The 16228-nt window shown below is 48.7% G+C and overlaps 1 protein-coding gene across 1 annotated transcript in view; it reads left to right on the forward strand.

The window, feature by feature from the left end:
* The window catches only part of BEND3 (BEN domain containing 3), a 34291-nt gene extending 26111 nt beyond the window's left edge, over window positions 1-8180 (forward strand). Inside the window, exon 4 of the mRNA XM_046674218.1 lies at window positions 2408-8180. Within this exon, the coding sequence (XP_046530174.1) occupies window positions 2408-4654 (2247 nt within the window). The 3' untranslated portion in view covers window positions 4655-8180. The remainder of the gene's footprint in view (window positions 1-2407) is intronic.
* Window positions 8181-16228: the final 8048 nt, after the last annotated feature.

Below are 16228 nucleotides of genomic sequence, written 5' to 3' on the forward strand. Positions count from 1 at the left end.
GTGTCATTGATTGGGCTGTATGTCATTGATTGGGCTGTGTGTCATTGTTGAGTTGGGGAGTTCTTTATGTCTGGACGTGAGTCCTTTGTCAGATAAATGATTTGCCAATATTTTCCTCCAGTCTAGGCTTGTTTTTCATTCTTTTAACAGTGTTTTTTTGTTTTTGTTTTTGTTTTGTTTGCTGGGAAAGATTTGCCCTGAGCTAACATCTGTTGCCAATCTTCCTTTTTTCCTCCCCAAAGCCCCAGTGCATAGTTGTATATTCTAGTTGTAAGTCCTTCTAGTTCTTTTATGTGAGCCACTGCCACAACATGGCTACTGACAGATGAGTGGTGTGGTTCCACGCCCAGGAATTGAACCCGGGCCACTAAAACAGAGCATGCCGAACTTTAACCACTAGGCCATCAGGGCTGGCTCAACAGTGTCTTCTGAAGAGCAGAAGTTTTTAATTTTGATGAAGTCCAACTTGTCAATTTGTTCTCTTATCAATTGTATTTATGATGTATCTTAGAAATAGTTGCTTAAACCAAGGTCACAAAGTTTTTCTTTTATGTTTTCTTCTAGAAGAGTTAGAATTTTAAGTTAGGTTTTATATTTAAGCCCACGGTCCATTTTGAGGTTTTTTTTTTTTTTTTTTTGAGGAAGATTAGCCCTGAGCTAACATCTGCTGCCAATCCTCCTCTTTTTGCTGAGGAAGACTGGCCCTGAGCTAACATCCATGCCCACCTTCCTCTACTTTATATGTGGGATGCCTGCCACAGCATGGCTTGCCAAGTGGTGCCATGTCCGCACCCGGGATCCGAACTGGCAAACCCCGGGCCACGGAAGCGGAACGTTTCAACTTAACCGCTGCTCAACCAGGCCAACCCCTGAGTTAATTTTTTTATATAGCACACTTTTGGTAGGGCTTAATTCTCTCACAGAATCTCTGTTGAGCAAGGCTGGATAGGATTAAAAACAGATATTTCTGCATATGTGTATACAATTGTTTCAGCATCATTTGTTGAAAAGATTATCCTTTCTCCACTGAATTGCCTTTGAACCTTTGTCAAAAATCACTTGTCCATATATATGTAAATAAGCCTCTTAAAACATGCAGGGCCTGGCAATGGGGAAAACCATTGATGAAAGCAGTGAGCACCTGGGTTCCAGATGGTCAGGGTGATTGCCATTCGTCTGACCCGTGGTGGAGCTTGGACTCAAGGTTTGGGCTCCTTAAGGGGCATCTTGAGCTTGCCTGGGAGTCAGAAGAGTGGACCTGCGGAGTGTGCCATCTTTGGGCGAGTTGAGAAAACAGTCCGTAGATCACTTTTGGTAGGGCTTAGTTCTCTCACAGACTCTCTGTTGAGCAAGGCTGGATAGTATGCATAGGAGAGAGGTTAATTCATTACATACAGTGCGTGCCTTAGGACAGTTGGGCTTCTCTCCTGGAATTCTGGTGGAGAAAGGCTGCTGGACCAACAAGGAGAGCAAGACTTAGAGATCTGGGAGTTCCCATCACTTCTTGGAATCTCACAGATGCATCAGCTCTGGGAAGTTCTGGGCTTGCCTTTTTTCCAATCCAGGATAAGATGTGATTCCGGGCAGTGGTACAGCTGGCAGCAGATTCCGCTCTCTAGACCCCCATTCTTCTGTGCCCACCACCGCGCATCTCAGGAGCCATCCTGAGTGAAGACGCCTGCTCTCCTAGAGGCTGCAGCCTGGAGGACACACTGCTGCTTCTTGAGCTGCCATAGGCATGAATCATTATCCCTGTCTGAGAGCAGGCTGAGATGGGGTCGATGAGGTGACCTGCCCAGGGCAGGGCCATCACAGAAGCTCCTTGAGTTCCCATGGTCTTTCTCCCATCCCAGCGGGGTTCTCACCTGGCTTTGCCAGCCTCTATGCTCGGTCAGGCTCTGTGGGCGGGAAGTCCAGCACTGGTGTCCTGCAGGAATTCGAAGCCTTCTGGGTCCAGCCTGAGCCTCTCTCAGGAAGTAGGAGAGTGAGCAGATGTGGCGCTAGGATGCAAGTGTGTATTAATGGTGCATTCCTGGCTGGGCACAGGGATTCTAGGGTGAGGGAAGCAGTTTCTCACCTGCTCCTGAGATGGACCTTGGCCCCTGTGCATGACAGAGATCCATGTCTAGTGTAGTGAATCAGAACACCCACCTAGGGCCGGCCCCGGGGCCAAGTGGTTAAGTTCGCCGCGCTCTGCTCCGGCAGCCCGGGGTTTCGCCTGTTTGGATCCTGGAGGCGGACAGGCCACCGCTCATCAGGCCATGGAGAAGCAGCGTCCCACATGCCACAACCAGAAGGACCCACAGCTAAAATATACAACTGTGTACCGGGGGGCTTTGGGAAGAAAAAGGAAAAATAAAATCTTTAAAAAAAAGAACACCCGCCTAACACACTTTGTGTTTTCCAGGCGCTCCTAGCAGGCATGCGGAACCGGGAGAACAGCTCGCCCTGCCAGGGCAATGGGGAGCAGGCCGGCAGGGGCAAGAACTCGGGCTCCGTGTGGCCGGGCGAGGAGGAGCCCTGCAACGATGTGACCACCCCCTCCTACAAGAAGCCTCTGTATGGCATCTCGCACAAGATCATGGAGAAGAAGAACCCTCCCATGGGGGATGCACTCAACACCTACGAGCTCTTCGAGAAGGCCAACGCGGGCAACAGCCCCTCACCACTGCGGCTCCTGAACGAGCCACAGAAGCGGGACTGCGGCAGTGCCACAGCGGCCACCGACGGGGACCCCAACATCTACTTTCTGATCCAGAAGATGTTCTACATGCTCAACACACTCTCCTCCAACATGTCGCAGCTGCACAGCAAGGTGGACCTGCTCTCCCTGGAGGTGAGCCGCATCAAGAAGCAGGTGAGCCCCACGGAGATGGTGGCCAAGTTCCAGCCGCCCCCCGAGTACCAGCTCACGGCGGCCGAGCTCAAGCAGATCGTGGACCAGAGCCTGTCGGGCGGGGACCTGGCCTGCCGCCTGCTGGTGCAGCTTTTCCCCGAGCTCTTCAGCGATGTGGACTTCTCCCGCGGCTGCAGTGCCTGCGGCTTCGCTGCCAAGCGGAAGCTGGAGTCGCTGCACCTGCAGCTCATCCGCAATTACGTGGAGGTCTACTACCCGTCGGTGAAGGACACGGCCGTGTGGCAGGCCGAGTGCCTGCCGCAGCTCAACGACTTCTTCAGCCGCTTCTGGGCCCAGCGGGAAATGGAGGACAGCCAGCCGGGCGGCCAGGTCGCCAGCTTCTTTGAGCCGGAGCAGGTGGATGCCGGCCACTTCCTGGACAACAAGGACCAGGAGGAGGCCCTGTCTCTGGACCGGAGCAGCACCATCGCCTCAGATCACGTGGTGGACACGCAGGACCTCACGGAATTGCTGGATGAGGCCTCCTCGCCTGGCGAGTTCGCCGTCTTCCTTCTCCACCGGCTCTTCCCCGAGCTCTTCGACCACCGGAAGCTGGGCGAGCAGTACAGCTGCTACGGGGATGGCGGCAAGCAGGAGCTGGACCCGCAGAGGCTGCAGATCATCCGCAACTACACGGAGATCTACTTCCCCGACATGCAGGAGGAGGAGGCCTGGCTGCAGCAGTGCGCCCAGCGCATCAATGACGAGCTCGAGGGCCTGGGGCTGGACGCGGGCAGCGAGGGTGAGCCACCGCGGGACGACTGCTACGACTCCTCCAGCCTGCCCGACGACATCTCCGTGGTCAAAGTGGAGGACAGCTTCGAGGGCGAGCGGCCCGGCCGGCGGTCCAAGAAGATCTGGCTGGTGCCCATCGACTTCGAGAAGCTGGAGATCCCGCAGCCTGACTTCGAGGTGCCAGGCGCCGACTGCCTGCTCAGCAAGGAGCAGCTGCGCAGCATCTACGAGAGCAGCCTGTCCATCGGCAACTTCGCCTCGCGCCTGCTGGTGCACCTCTTCCCCGAGCTCTTCACCCACGAGAACCTGCGCAAGCAGTACAACTGCAGCGGCTCCCTGGGCAAGAAGCAACTGGACCCGTCCCGCATCAAGCTCATCCGCCACTACGTGCAGCTGCTCTACCCCCGGGCCAAAAACGACCGTGTCTGGACCCTGGAGTTTGTGGGCAAACTGGACGAGCGCTGCCGGCGCAGGGACACGGAGCAGAGGCGCTCCTACCAGCAGCAGCGCAAGGTCCACGTGCCCGGCCCCGAGTGCAGGGACCTGGCGAGCTATGCAATCAACCCCGAGAGGTTCCGAGAGGAATTTGAGGGCCCCCCGCTGCCTCCCGAGAGAAGCAGCAAGGACTTCTGCAAGATCCCCCTGGACGAGCTGGTGGTCCCCTCGCCCGACTTCCCGGTGCCTTCGCTTTACCTGCTGTCAGACAAGGAGGTGCGCGAGATCGTGCAGCAGAGCCTCTCCGTGGGCAACTTCGCCGCCCGGCTGCTTGTGCGGCTCTTCCCGGAACTCTTCACCGCCGAGAACCTCCGGCTGCAGTACAACCACTCCGGGGCCTGCAACAAGAAGCAGCTGGACCCCACGCGCCTGAGGCTCATCCGCCATTATGTGGAAGCCGTCTACCCCGTGGAGAAGATGGAGGAGGTGTGGCACTACGAATGTATCCCCAGCATCGACGAGCGGTGCCGCCGCCCCAACAGGAAGAAATGCGACATCCTGAAGAAAGCCAAGAAAGTGGAGAAGTGATGGGCAACCTGCGGACCGAGCGTTTCTTTTGGAGCACGCGTATGGTACCCATAGACCCGCACCTTATGTCATTGGGGAGTGGCTTACTGCATTTGCACACGTACACACCCACCCAACCACAAGAAAGAAGCCTTGCGTTTTTGGTCTCTTGTACTTAGGACTTCTGTCCTGTGTTCCCTGGTGGTGCAGAGTGTGGGGAGAGCCGAGCTGTGAGAACAGAGAGGCTTCAGAGTGGGGCACGCTCTCCCTGGCTGTGTCCTCCCTGACCCTCGCAATTTGAAATGCAAACCCAGCAACTCTCTTGTTCCTCTTCCCACATTTTACATCTTCCATTTTTATCAATTTTTTTTAATTAAAAAGAAACCCTTTTTAAAAAAATCATTGGGCTCTTTGGGGGCCATTTTACTTAGAGAAAAAATCTTTTAAATATTTGAGATGAAGTACTGTAAGATGACTTCAGTTGCTAGGATTTTTTTTTTAAAGATGGTTTCAGATTTATGAAATTTTTAGAAGTGCCATGTTCATGCATGATGGCTAATAAGAGCTTCAGGTGGTAGAGAGACCGATTTTACCAATCTTGTCTTTTACATCTGATTTTAGAAAAGTCAAGATGCCCCTTGGATGGCAGTAGAGGGGATGGAATAGTGATGTCCTTTCTGACCATGGTCGCATTCTCCCTTCCACTGTGGTGCCAAGGAGGGGGTGTGTGTGCGGCCTGGTCTGTTCGTCATTGCTGCGTCGGTAGAATGTTGTGCGCACTCTCTGTAGATGAGAACACTGGATGATGATGATGATGATGATAATGATGATATGAATGTAGATAGACGTGGAAACACGTTCACAGTGTCTTCATCTGAGCTGTGTCCTTCCACTGCCCCCTTCCCTTGCCACACCAGAATGCTGGTTGGAGCAGCAGACACGTTTCCTTGGAAAACAGTGTGTGGCTATTTGGCTTGTTTGATTTAAGGATGGGCCCCTTTGGGCTTACCAAGAACTGTTTACTTCCCGTGTGTGTATTTGTACAAAACCCAGGTTCTGGGAGCTGTATGGTGACTTCACCACACCTCAGTGTTAGCTCTTCCAGTCAGGACACATCCTTGTTCCTCAGGGCGGGCCTAGGCCTCAGGCCCTCTTGGGGACACCTGGTATTGGAAGGGCACAGGTCATTTCATATGGGGTCCCCATATGCCTTCCCAGGGTCCACGCAGAGTTTTCCCCTCAGACCCCCTAGAAGGTCCTGCTGTCCTACATCTGGCTGGCCCCTTGGCCTCAGGTTGAGACATCTTGTCTCTCCCCGCTGGTTGGGAAGTTCGCACTGCTCCAGGCCAGCGGCGTGCTCTCTGGGAGTTCCAAACAGGGACTTCCCCAATAGGTAAAGTCCTTAAAAAGAATACTTTTACCTGCCTGATTCTGGGGGCCAAATGCCTAAGAGGGAAAGGAAACAGGAAACAGTCCAACCCAAACTGAGTACCTACCAGACACCTAGAACATGGACTGGCCCACGCACGGCAGTCAGGGAGCCCTGGGAACGCTACAGTTAGTGACCTAATGCCTTCATCGTTTGCTACCTTAAAATGCAGGAATAGAAACAATCTGTGAATTTTCTTTATACAGCTGATGAGGACTTCAGTGCCAGGGCTGTGTGACATCATTTTGCCTGCACCTAGTGGGCATTTTTTTTTTAATGGCAGGATTTTGAGCAATGTAAAGTTGCTGGTCTGACTTTAGTAAGTTTGCTTTTAAATGTCATTTACAGATTATTTCTCTTAAAACTGCAGACCTAAATTATTGAAATTTAGAAATGCACAGAGACTTAATGACGCTCTCTCATCCACTTACATGTGCACACACATTTCTTACTAAAACACTGAAGTGAGAGGAAGGGGACCTACATGAATAACACCTGCAACCTCTGTGCCTGGAAAGAAGGGACTGGAGCAGCCAGGAGACTCACTTTCCCCCTCACTTGGGCCTTTCTCTATGCCTTAGTCTCTCCAACACACAGATGCACGCACGCACACACACACGCACACACACGCCCCACCCAAAGATGGCGGTGGTACTCGCCTGCTGGCCCTGCTGCTTGGCGGATGCCCTGGAATTTGTTCTGGTCTCCAGGATGTAGCCAAGAGGATTCCAAGCCATGTGAAAATTGCCCTGCTTTCTAGAGGGTGGAATGTGACCCTGCAATGTCAGAAGCACAATCATGTATTAATAATAAAAATATTCTGTCTACCCACATTGCAGAAATCAACAAGTTCTAGGTTCTGGAAATGAAATATGTCTCTTTATAACCTAGAGCATGTTCAAGTTTTAGAAACCACACTTTGGTGGTTTCCTTCATACCTTTCCTGGGTAGGGCTTCTTCCCCCCAAATCTTAGAACCCCTTTCATGAAGAGAGGTGGACACACTTTGAGAGCTGTTTCCTGTCCCTCCAGACTGTCTCACCAGGAAACGCCTGCAGGTCCTGTGTCTGTCTGTATGGTGTCCTCATTTCTCCAGCAATCCCGGTGGGCTCCAGGGGCGATTTTTTACATGAAGCAATAGAAGTACAAAATACTTATTTTTTTCAAAATTTAATGTTTTCCATGAAATCTGTTGGCAAACCCTTTCCCTGTCCCCATCTAAATTTTTGGTTTTTACTTGTTTGTTTTTTGGATTTGTCTTGTTTCACCTTTTATCCAGAAGACTGAAGAATTAGCACAGACACGTTCTAATGTCAAGTAAAATAGCAAGTCACAATAGGTGGTAGTGTCCCTCGTTTTCTCTGTTAGTAAGTTTTAAAGAATGTATGAAGATAGTCATGAATGTACGAGATGTCCTAATCCTGCTTCAGTTCACTTTGGCTGTGTCTACATGACAACAAACGTCTGACAGGGAATAAAGTCATGTCTAGTGTCATGGATGTTAGTGTGTCCCTCCCCTTCAGTGTTGGCCCCAAAACTTCCTTTCTCTTTTTAAGTTGGGGAGGAGGGGGTACCACATCAGCAGCAATCATCAACCAACCAATGGGATCTACATAGTGGTAAGTGGATTAGCTGTTTAAATGGTAGGAGTTGCTGGCCTGTCCACACCACGGCATGGCCCTTGGGTTCCTGTAGAGATGGCTTCCGTTTCCACCTTTTCCCTGAATCTTTGCTTCCTGCCTGGTTGAGAGGGGTGTCTCAGACCCCTGACTGGAGGTCACTGAGCTCTCACCCTGCCTGGCCATGTGGATAGACGATATGAAGTAGTGGTGGTGCCGAGGGGCTGTTCCTGCCATTCGAAATACTTGCCTCGAGTAGATCCAGCCTTAATGATTTTCTGACATCCTAGTGATAGCAGACCCTGCACAAAGTGGATATCAGATTAATACTGTGAGGAGACAAAATAATAAAGATAGTTTTACCAAAGATGATGAAATATTGCATAATGTCTGCATTTTACCATTGATTTGAGTGCATCCTTAGAAAACTGAATGTAACAAAAACCCAGGACATTTTTTGGAAATTGTATGCTCTCTAGCAACTTTGTGTGAATTTTTATACAAGCACTGTTTTATGAGTTATATAAAATGTTATAAAAATAGAAAAAACACAGTCTCGTAACATCTTATTTTCTTAGGGCAGAGGTCTCTCGGAACATGTCTCGGTCTACTTGTCTTTCCATGCAGCCTCCTCAGCCCCTCCCAGGGGGCGACACGCATGCTCAAGGGCATGTCGGCCTCTCAGGCTTCCACACGCTGGGTGTCGGGTACAGTTCACAGGATTTCGGTTTGTCACAGCTGACTGAGAAGTCGCCAAATGAATCCTAGCCCGTTTCTACACAAACCGCTTCCTGGCCACACAGTGGGAGGCGCGGTTGACTTTTTCTTACCTTTCCTGGTCAGGTGCCAGACCCGCCTGCCTGCTGCCAAGCTGGCAGGGCTTCATTTCACTCTTTCTTTTCACTTTGGATTAAATAGGATTAGTCCCTCAAAGCGAACATATTATTAACTGATAACAGGAGGATGCATGTTTTTCTCACCTCTTCTTTTTGGCTAATTATAAATCATTAAGTGATATTTTATAGTAAAAATAATGTCAGAGAAACATTCATTTTGGGGCCGAGGGGTCACAGGATATAACGGAAGTTGTGGCTTGTGATTGGAACACTTTTCCTACGTTGAGCGTTTGCTCAGTTGTGCGTGACACTTCTGTGCTGTGAGCCGCATTGGCAGGATAGGGCTGGTCAGCAGCTGGAGCCCCGAACGCTAAGCCCACAAGTGAGTTTAAGCAAGACTTGGAGGAAGGCTCAATTCTTCAAGCCCCTTCTGGCTGTAGATATCTTTGTTTTCTACCAAAAATAAAATTCACAGAGAATTTCACTATATGTGAGCTTACTTATAAATCCAGTTCTCGGAGATAAGAACTACACAGCAATTTAATTATGATCATTGGAATAGGGAGATGCAGTGGAGTCTTTAAGGAGCTTCCAGACAGGTCTAAAATCCCCTGGCCAGTGGTGGGAAAGGAATGAATGTTCACCGCCTGCTCGCTGTACTGGCACCTGACATCTGTTGAGTATACACCATGTGCCAGGCACGCTGCTAAGAACTGTACCTGGGTCATCTCCTGTATCCTCCCACAGGCTCTCTGAGGTAAGTTCCATAATCATGCCTGTTGAGAGCAGAAGGCTAAGGCCCTGAGTGGTCTACGCTTTCTCAGTTAGTTCCCGTAACAATTCAGCGTCTTGGGCACTGTTGTGATCTCTGTTTTGTGGTGAGGAAGCAGAGAGAAGTAAGTGTATTGCCCAAGTTCACACAACTGGCAGTTGCCGTGGCAGGATTTGAACCCGGGTCTGTCTCTTTCCACCCTGCTACACCATCTCAGGAGCTAAACGCCCCCTGGGCCACAATACACAAAGATTCAGATCCAAAAACGATTCCAAGTTGGTGGTGTCCTGTCACCCACATCATCTAAGCCCCATTCGTCTGATCTTAGATATGAGTGTTCTGGTTTTAGAATTGCCCTGGGAGAAATAATTGTGGCGATTGTAGACAGACATGTTGTGGTGATAGTAAGCTTTTTGAGACTGAAAGTGACTTCCCCGGACCAGATTCCCTAGGAGCAGAGCCCGTGCTGGGATTCCTGTACGTGCTCTCAGGAGAAGGGGCAGGACGGAAGCTGGAGGGGGCCAGGGAAGGCCATAAGCAGGAGTGGTCTCCACCACAGTCTAGCTTCATTCTCATTCTCATCCACTGGGAAGCACTAGAATATGAATTATTTGGCACAATTAGTCCCAGTTGAGGCAAAGGGACCGGTTGGTCATTGTCTGAGGTCTTTCCCAGGGAAGCAGGTAGCGTGGCTGGCAAGGTGGCTCCCTTTGGCCAAGGGCAGTGCTCCAGAAGGGCCACTGTGGGTGGTTGGTTGGCCCTCAACAGTAGGGGATGGGTGCACTAGTAAAGGGGGTGTGGGCTGAACTTCTTTAGCGTCCACGCGGGGCAGAACCACCAGAGGAGGGCTGGGCCCTGTCCCCCAGAGGTTGTGACTCAGGTCTTGGTGGGGCCTGTAAATCTGCATTTCTAACGAGTTCCCAGGTGCTCCTGGTCCGGGGTCTGCACTCTGAGAACCACTGCACTACAGTAACTTCACAAGATATGCTGTGTGTATCACAGAAACTGAAGGCTTAGCACTTTCCTGATTATTAGAAATAGATCTGAGCTGAAATAAGTGGTTTCCTGTTTTCAAATAAGACTGACTGCTTCTTAACTGGTGGTAAACTAAATCTTAGCTTTTAGGTCAGTGGGAAGAGGCAGGTTTACAAATGCTTCAGCATCAGGGCTTAGGGGCACTGACCAAATGTGATGGTTTTTGCCAGAACATTTCTGCAGGAAGGAGTAAGAATTCATTTGTTCTTCTAAACAGAGTTTGTAGTCTAGAGGGTGAACTGTGTCCTTGACAGAGTTTGAGAGTATGTAATGCCACAACCCCTTCCAGAAGTTCCTGCAGTGTGACAGCTGTGTATTCAGAAGTGACGGTGGGTCCCTACATTACAGAGACTTCTGTTTTTCATAAGAGCTCCCATGTTCTGAGCTCTAATGGGTCAGGATGTGCTGGGGACCTGACATACATTCTTTCATTTAATCCTCACAGAAACCCCGTGGGGTGGAGATTTTTATCCCCCATTTTACAGATGGAGATGCTTCCAGAGGTTAAGTAATGGCCGGGGTCACATAGAACTGGGGGCATCTAATGATGGCCAGGCTGACTGCGAAGTTCATGCTCTTGTTGCATAGCTGTGCGGGAAAAAATTCTCCATCTCTCTGCCTAATGGTCCCCCGCCATTTAACTTGGGGTTTTGCTGACTATCCAGTTTCTGAGGTTCTGGATCTGCCCCAGTGAGAGGGTGTTTGACTCAGGAAACCTTTCAGTGCCACAGGAAACAGCACAAGGACTGCAGTAAGAATCATCTCTGTCTCGAAAGGAAGTTCATTCATTCAGCAAAAATATTTGTACCGCCTGCTATCTCCTCGGCACTGTTCCATGATTCTAGGTTCCAGCCTCATTAATCGGTAGTGAAGAAGCCTGTTTGTGCTTGGAGAGAAGGTTCTGATGGTAAACAGCACAAAACCTGACATCTCTTGCCTGAAACTGAATTTCAGAATGCACGTGGATATAGGCAGCCTGAGATGCGTGGCTCCCTGCTCAGTGCAGGCAGCTGAGGGCATCGCAGAGGAGCTGGGCTGGACTCCTGCCTGAGGCACACCTGCAGGACTGCAGTTTCCTGACTCTGGTTTCTCGCAGACAGACGACTGCTAAGTATGCTCGAATGCTGCCGCAGAACTCAACAGCCCTGGTCTTTCTGCTATTCAGTTCCTGCTATTTTTTTTTTTTTTTAAGATTTTATTTTTCCTTTTTCTCCCCAAAGCCCCCCGGTACATAGCTGTATATTCTTTGTTGTGGGTCCTTCTAGTTGTGGCATGTGGGACGCTGTCTCAGCGTGGTTTGATGAGCAGTGCCATGTCCGCACCCAGGATTCGAACCAACGAAACACTGGGCTGCCTGCAGCGGAGCGCGCGAACTTAACCACTCAGCCACGGGGCCAGCCCCTAGTTCCTGCTATTTCTGACACAAGGTATTAAACTGTTTTCACCTCCTTGGACTTGACAAGCCGAAATCTCAGGCCAGGCACAGTTCTAGGCGTGAAGGGACATATCCTTCAGCATATGGAAGGCCCTGTGCGATGGGCGCCTTCTCTTCAGGTTAATCCTGATTGTTGCTGGAATCCAGAGTTGGCTGCTATCATGTTAGCCTCTCCTTTGAGTTCTCTGTCTCCATCAGGAGTTAAGAGATTTGCCCTACAATCCCTGAAGAAAATTCCTTACATTCTGTGGGGAAGTATGTGACAGAACCCCTCTGGGCGGGGCTCCAGAATGGGTAGTACCAGTCCAGACCTCAAAACAGAAATCACCCATTTTAGACCATGCTGCTCTACTCTGACTGCAGTCTTTGGGGCTTCACTCGTCTGCCTTGGGAAGGTCTCTCCAGCTTTAACAATAAAGTCCCAGGATAGAAGGCCCATAGGGTGCAGGTGACAGCTCCGCAAAGGAATCAAGTGCACGGTGAGTGATCTGTGTCCTCAGGACCGTGTAAAATTGTAGACTTTCACCATCCTGCTTTTGATACACCTCGTCTGTTAGCCAGTAACGATGAACCTTACAGCAGAGCCAGCAACCATGTCTGAGAACAGGGCAGTGGCTGTCTCGGAAAGCTGCATCAGAGTTCAAAGCCCTCGGAGAAATTCCAAGCAAGATTGGCGGGTAGCAGCTACCAAGAGGCAGCAGCAGCAGGCTGCGGGGGCGGGCATGTGTAGGAAAGGAGAGCTTAGGAAAGGTGCGTGGAAAGTAATTCTCTTTCCGCTTCTACTGGACTGGCAAAAATGAGAAAGCTGGACCACGCCAGGGGGCAGGTGAGGGTATGGGCCTACAGCACGTCTGTGTGCTGCTGGTGAGAGGGCAGCCTGGGGCAGCAGTTCTGGCCAGTAAGCAAGCACTATGGTACTTGCAAGGGGATTGGGCGGAGTCTGGGAGAACATCCCTGGGCAGGGGGTGGGCAAAATGGGGTGGGTGCACCTCAGTATTCACTACACAGCAGTGAGAAGCAATGGGTTAGATGTACCTAGAGTGCCATGGACGGATCTTAAAAAACCATTCTGAGGGAAAAAAGTGAGATACAAAATGAAATATTTAGTAATGCCATTTATGAAATTTAACATATATGTGCACAGAACAGCAAAACATATTTTACAAGAATGTGGACAAGCAAAAAGATACACATTAAACACATGAGAATGGTTGGATAAAGTAAGGGAGGAGGCCATGTGAAAATACGTGAGGACAAGAGAAGAGAAAACATAACTTGAAAGAAAGCCTTGGAGGGTGGATACTGGTGCTAGGGCGTTTCCTAATGGGAAAACTTGTGGGTGTGCATCCCCGTTCCACCCAATGGGGTACTGGTAAATGTTTAACAACTGGCTCTCCAAGGGAGAAATAAATACTGATTCGTGGTCTTTGCTGATCTCCACCGTGGAAATACTCCTACCGTGGCTGATTTCAAGCTAACTGAATGACTCACTGAAAGCAGTTTGAGAAATGCACGCCTCCTGCTCTCCTGACGCTGCTCGATGGAGTTAATTTCCTTCACTACTCCCTTGAGAATGTAAGTTGACTGAGGATTCTGACAGCAACTTTCTGAAAGCCAAACATACATGACCAAGATACAGCAGAACTTTAATGGGGTGTCATCTTACTTGCCTGATATACATTGCATGGCCTTTAAGAAGGGTCATGGAACACAGACTACCCCCAACTGAAATCTTTCCTTGTAGTTTCTTGAAGAATGGTAGTTATGTCTCTGTCTCCCCAATCATTATTGACAAATAAACCATAACTTAAGAATTATCCCCAAAATGTCTATTTTTATCCCCCAAATGCTAAAAAGATAATGAAACTATGGCCTAAGCATCTCTCTAATTTTCCAGGAAAGACAGTTAGTGCTATTTGGCAGAGAAATGCAATTAGCATCTTTCCTGGAGATGAGCTATTTCTTTGAAAGGATTAACCATTACTGGTAAAAGGGCTAGATAGGCCTCTACCAAAACAGTCATAACTTTAAATTGTTCTTCCTTAAAAACAAACATACACTAGAAGCAGTTTCAGACTTTCCTGAGAAAGCAAGAACTATTAAAAAAAACAATTCTTCCCTCTTGTCATCCCATCAGAGCAGGGTGTCTCACCCTCATCACTACTGACATTTTGGGTCAGATAATTCTTTGTTGTGGGGACTACCCCGTACACTGGACAATGTTTAGCAGAATCACTGTTCTCTACTCACTCAATGCCCACACCACCCCCTTCAGCTGTGACAACCAATAATATCTCCAGACTGCCAACAATGGGTGGCAAAAATCACCCCCCGTTAAGAACCCCTGCACTAGAGGGGCCGGCCCCGTGGCCAAGTGGTTAAGTTTGCGCACTTTGCTTCAGCGGCCCAGGGTTTCACCAGTTCGAATCCTGGGTGTGGACATGGCACTGCTCATCAGGCCATGCTGAGGCGACGTCCCACATGCCACAACCAGAAGGACCCACAACTAGAAATATACAACTAGGTACTGCGGGGCTTTGGGAGAAAAAGGAAAAATAAAATCTTTAAAAAAAAAAATGCATTAGAAACATCCAAATCTTTTCTTTAATCTTTTCATCATGTTGGTCACATTTTCACTGAAGTGGCCTTGCCAGGATGGCATTATAAAGCAGCTGCCATTTGGGTCAAGTAATGAGCAAATTGCAAGAGTTCCATAAATCTTTATGCATGACTTTTGTTTGTTCATAAATATTTTCCAAGTCCCTTGCACTGTAGACAATGAGATCGATCAGTTTTTGCCACATGCTATGACCAAACCAACATTCTCCATCATCAGATCTTTTTCTTAGTTTTTTAAAAACAGAAGTCTGGAATGGGTCAAACCCTGCCAAGCAGCTACGTTGAGGTTCTAATTACCAACAGAGCTTCCAAAAAGCCTTTTAAATGGCCCTGCCTCTTTCTAGCTACTGTCAACTCACCTTACCTCATACAAGTCCTTTTACTTTTCTTCCTCCTTCAAGACAGGGGACACAAGGTAAGGCAATTAGTATCCTGATCCCCATTTGACCAACGAGGAGGTGAAACTCAGAGAGGTTAAGGTCAAATTATGACCAAGGTAACCCAACTTGCAACTGGCAAGATTGAACCAGAAGACCCCTGACACATCACTAGATCACGCTGCCTCCCTTCACCACCTGAGCCCTCTCAGGCTTTCCATCATTTTCCAAAGAGAAGTCGAGACGAGAGGGAGGGAGAGAGGGAGAGTGAGAAAGGGACAGAGAGGTGAAGGAAATGACAAGAAGCAGGGACATCAATATAATTTCCTAAATTATGATTAATGACTAACTTATGTTGAAATTAAATGGACTGTTTTCACTGATGACTCAGTAAAGCCCAATTAACAAGCGGTAAAATAGAAAAATCCCTCTGTTACACTGCACAGTGTGTATTATTTCTTCCTGAGAGTTTAAGTTTTCAAATAAAAATCAATTTTCCTAATCTCCTGAAATCTGGGCTGGTAAGGCTTCCAGACTCATGGGCCCCAACATCCCACTGCTGTGGGTTACGGCTCCCGGGGGTCTACAAACCAATTTACTTGTGCAGATGCCCTTCTCTTAGACGAGCTATATTATGTGTGTGTGTGCCCTCTAATACTATTTTTTTTAGGTTTTGTCTCTTTTATAACACAGTCTTCAAAATTAGAGTCGGTCTCTTGTTCTTCATTCTCTTCATTGATAAAATCTGTGTATTTCCTACTTTCACCTGAAAATTAAACCCTGAGATTATTACCCTAAACCAGGAGGGTCATCAAATTTTCTTCTATAAAGTATCAGATGGTAAATATTTTAGGTTTTGTGGGCCATATAAGGTCTCGGTCATTGTTTTGTTTTTTTTTTAAAAAAAAACTCTTAAAAATATAAAAACCATTCTTAGCTTGAGGGCCTTGCAAAAACCCTCTGGCTGCCTCAGTTTATCAACCCCTGCCCTAAGAAATTAATTTTAAATGGGCTCTGACTACTCCATTCGGAAAGGGTCGGAACAACTTTACCCACGCAGACTTCTGAAGACAAACTGAAGGGAACTAGGGCCAACACGTTGGTGACTCAGAAGGGCCGGTGGAGAAGGGCCTCTCCTGGTGCTTCTGCCCTAAGGATGTCAAGGGTGACCTTGACTTTGCTTGGCTTTGCCTTAAGAAGCCTGAACCCAGGGAAGCTGACCACCAGGGGTAAAATTGAAATAAAACCACTTAACAACAAGGCAAAGTTTATTTTACATCGACTCCCGAGGTAGTTAATGCAGGAAACAGCAGGCTCCTCATTAAAACCCTCTCTGGGCTCAGTTCACTCAGCACACATCTCACTCATGCTCTCGAGGTCAAAACAAGCACAAAATAAACCCGGGAGGGAATTCCAGGCCAAGAGAAGTGTCTCCAAGATATGGATCTTGATTTCCACAAAATGGCTCAGCAGA

The sequence above is a fragment of the Equus quagga genome, chromosome 11, assembly GCF_021613505.1.
Source record: "Equus quagga isolate Etosha38 chromosome 11, UCLA_HA_Equagga_1.0, whole genome shotgun sequence".
In the NCBI taxonomy this organism is placed as follows: Eukaryota; Metazoa; Chordata; class Mammalia; order Perissodactyla; family Equidae; genus Equus; species Equus quagga.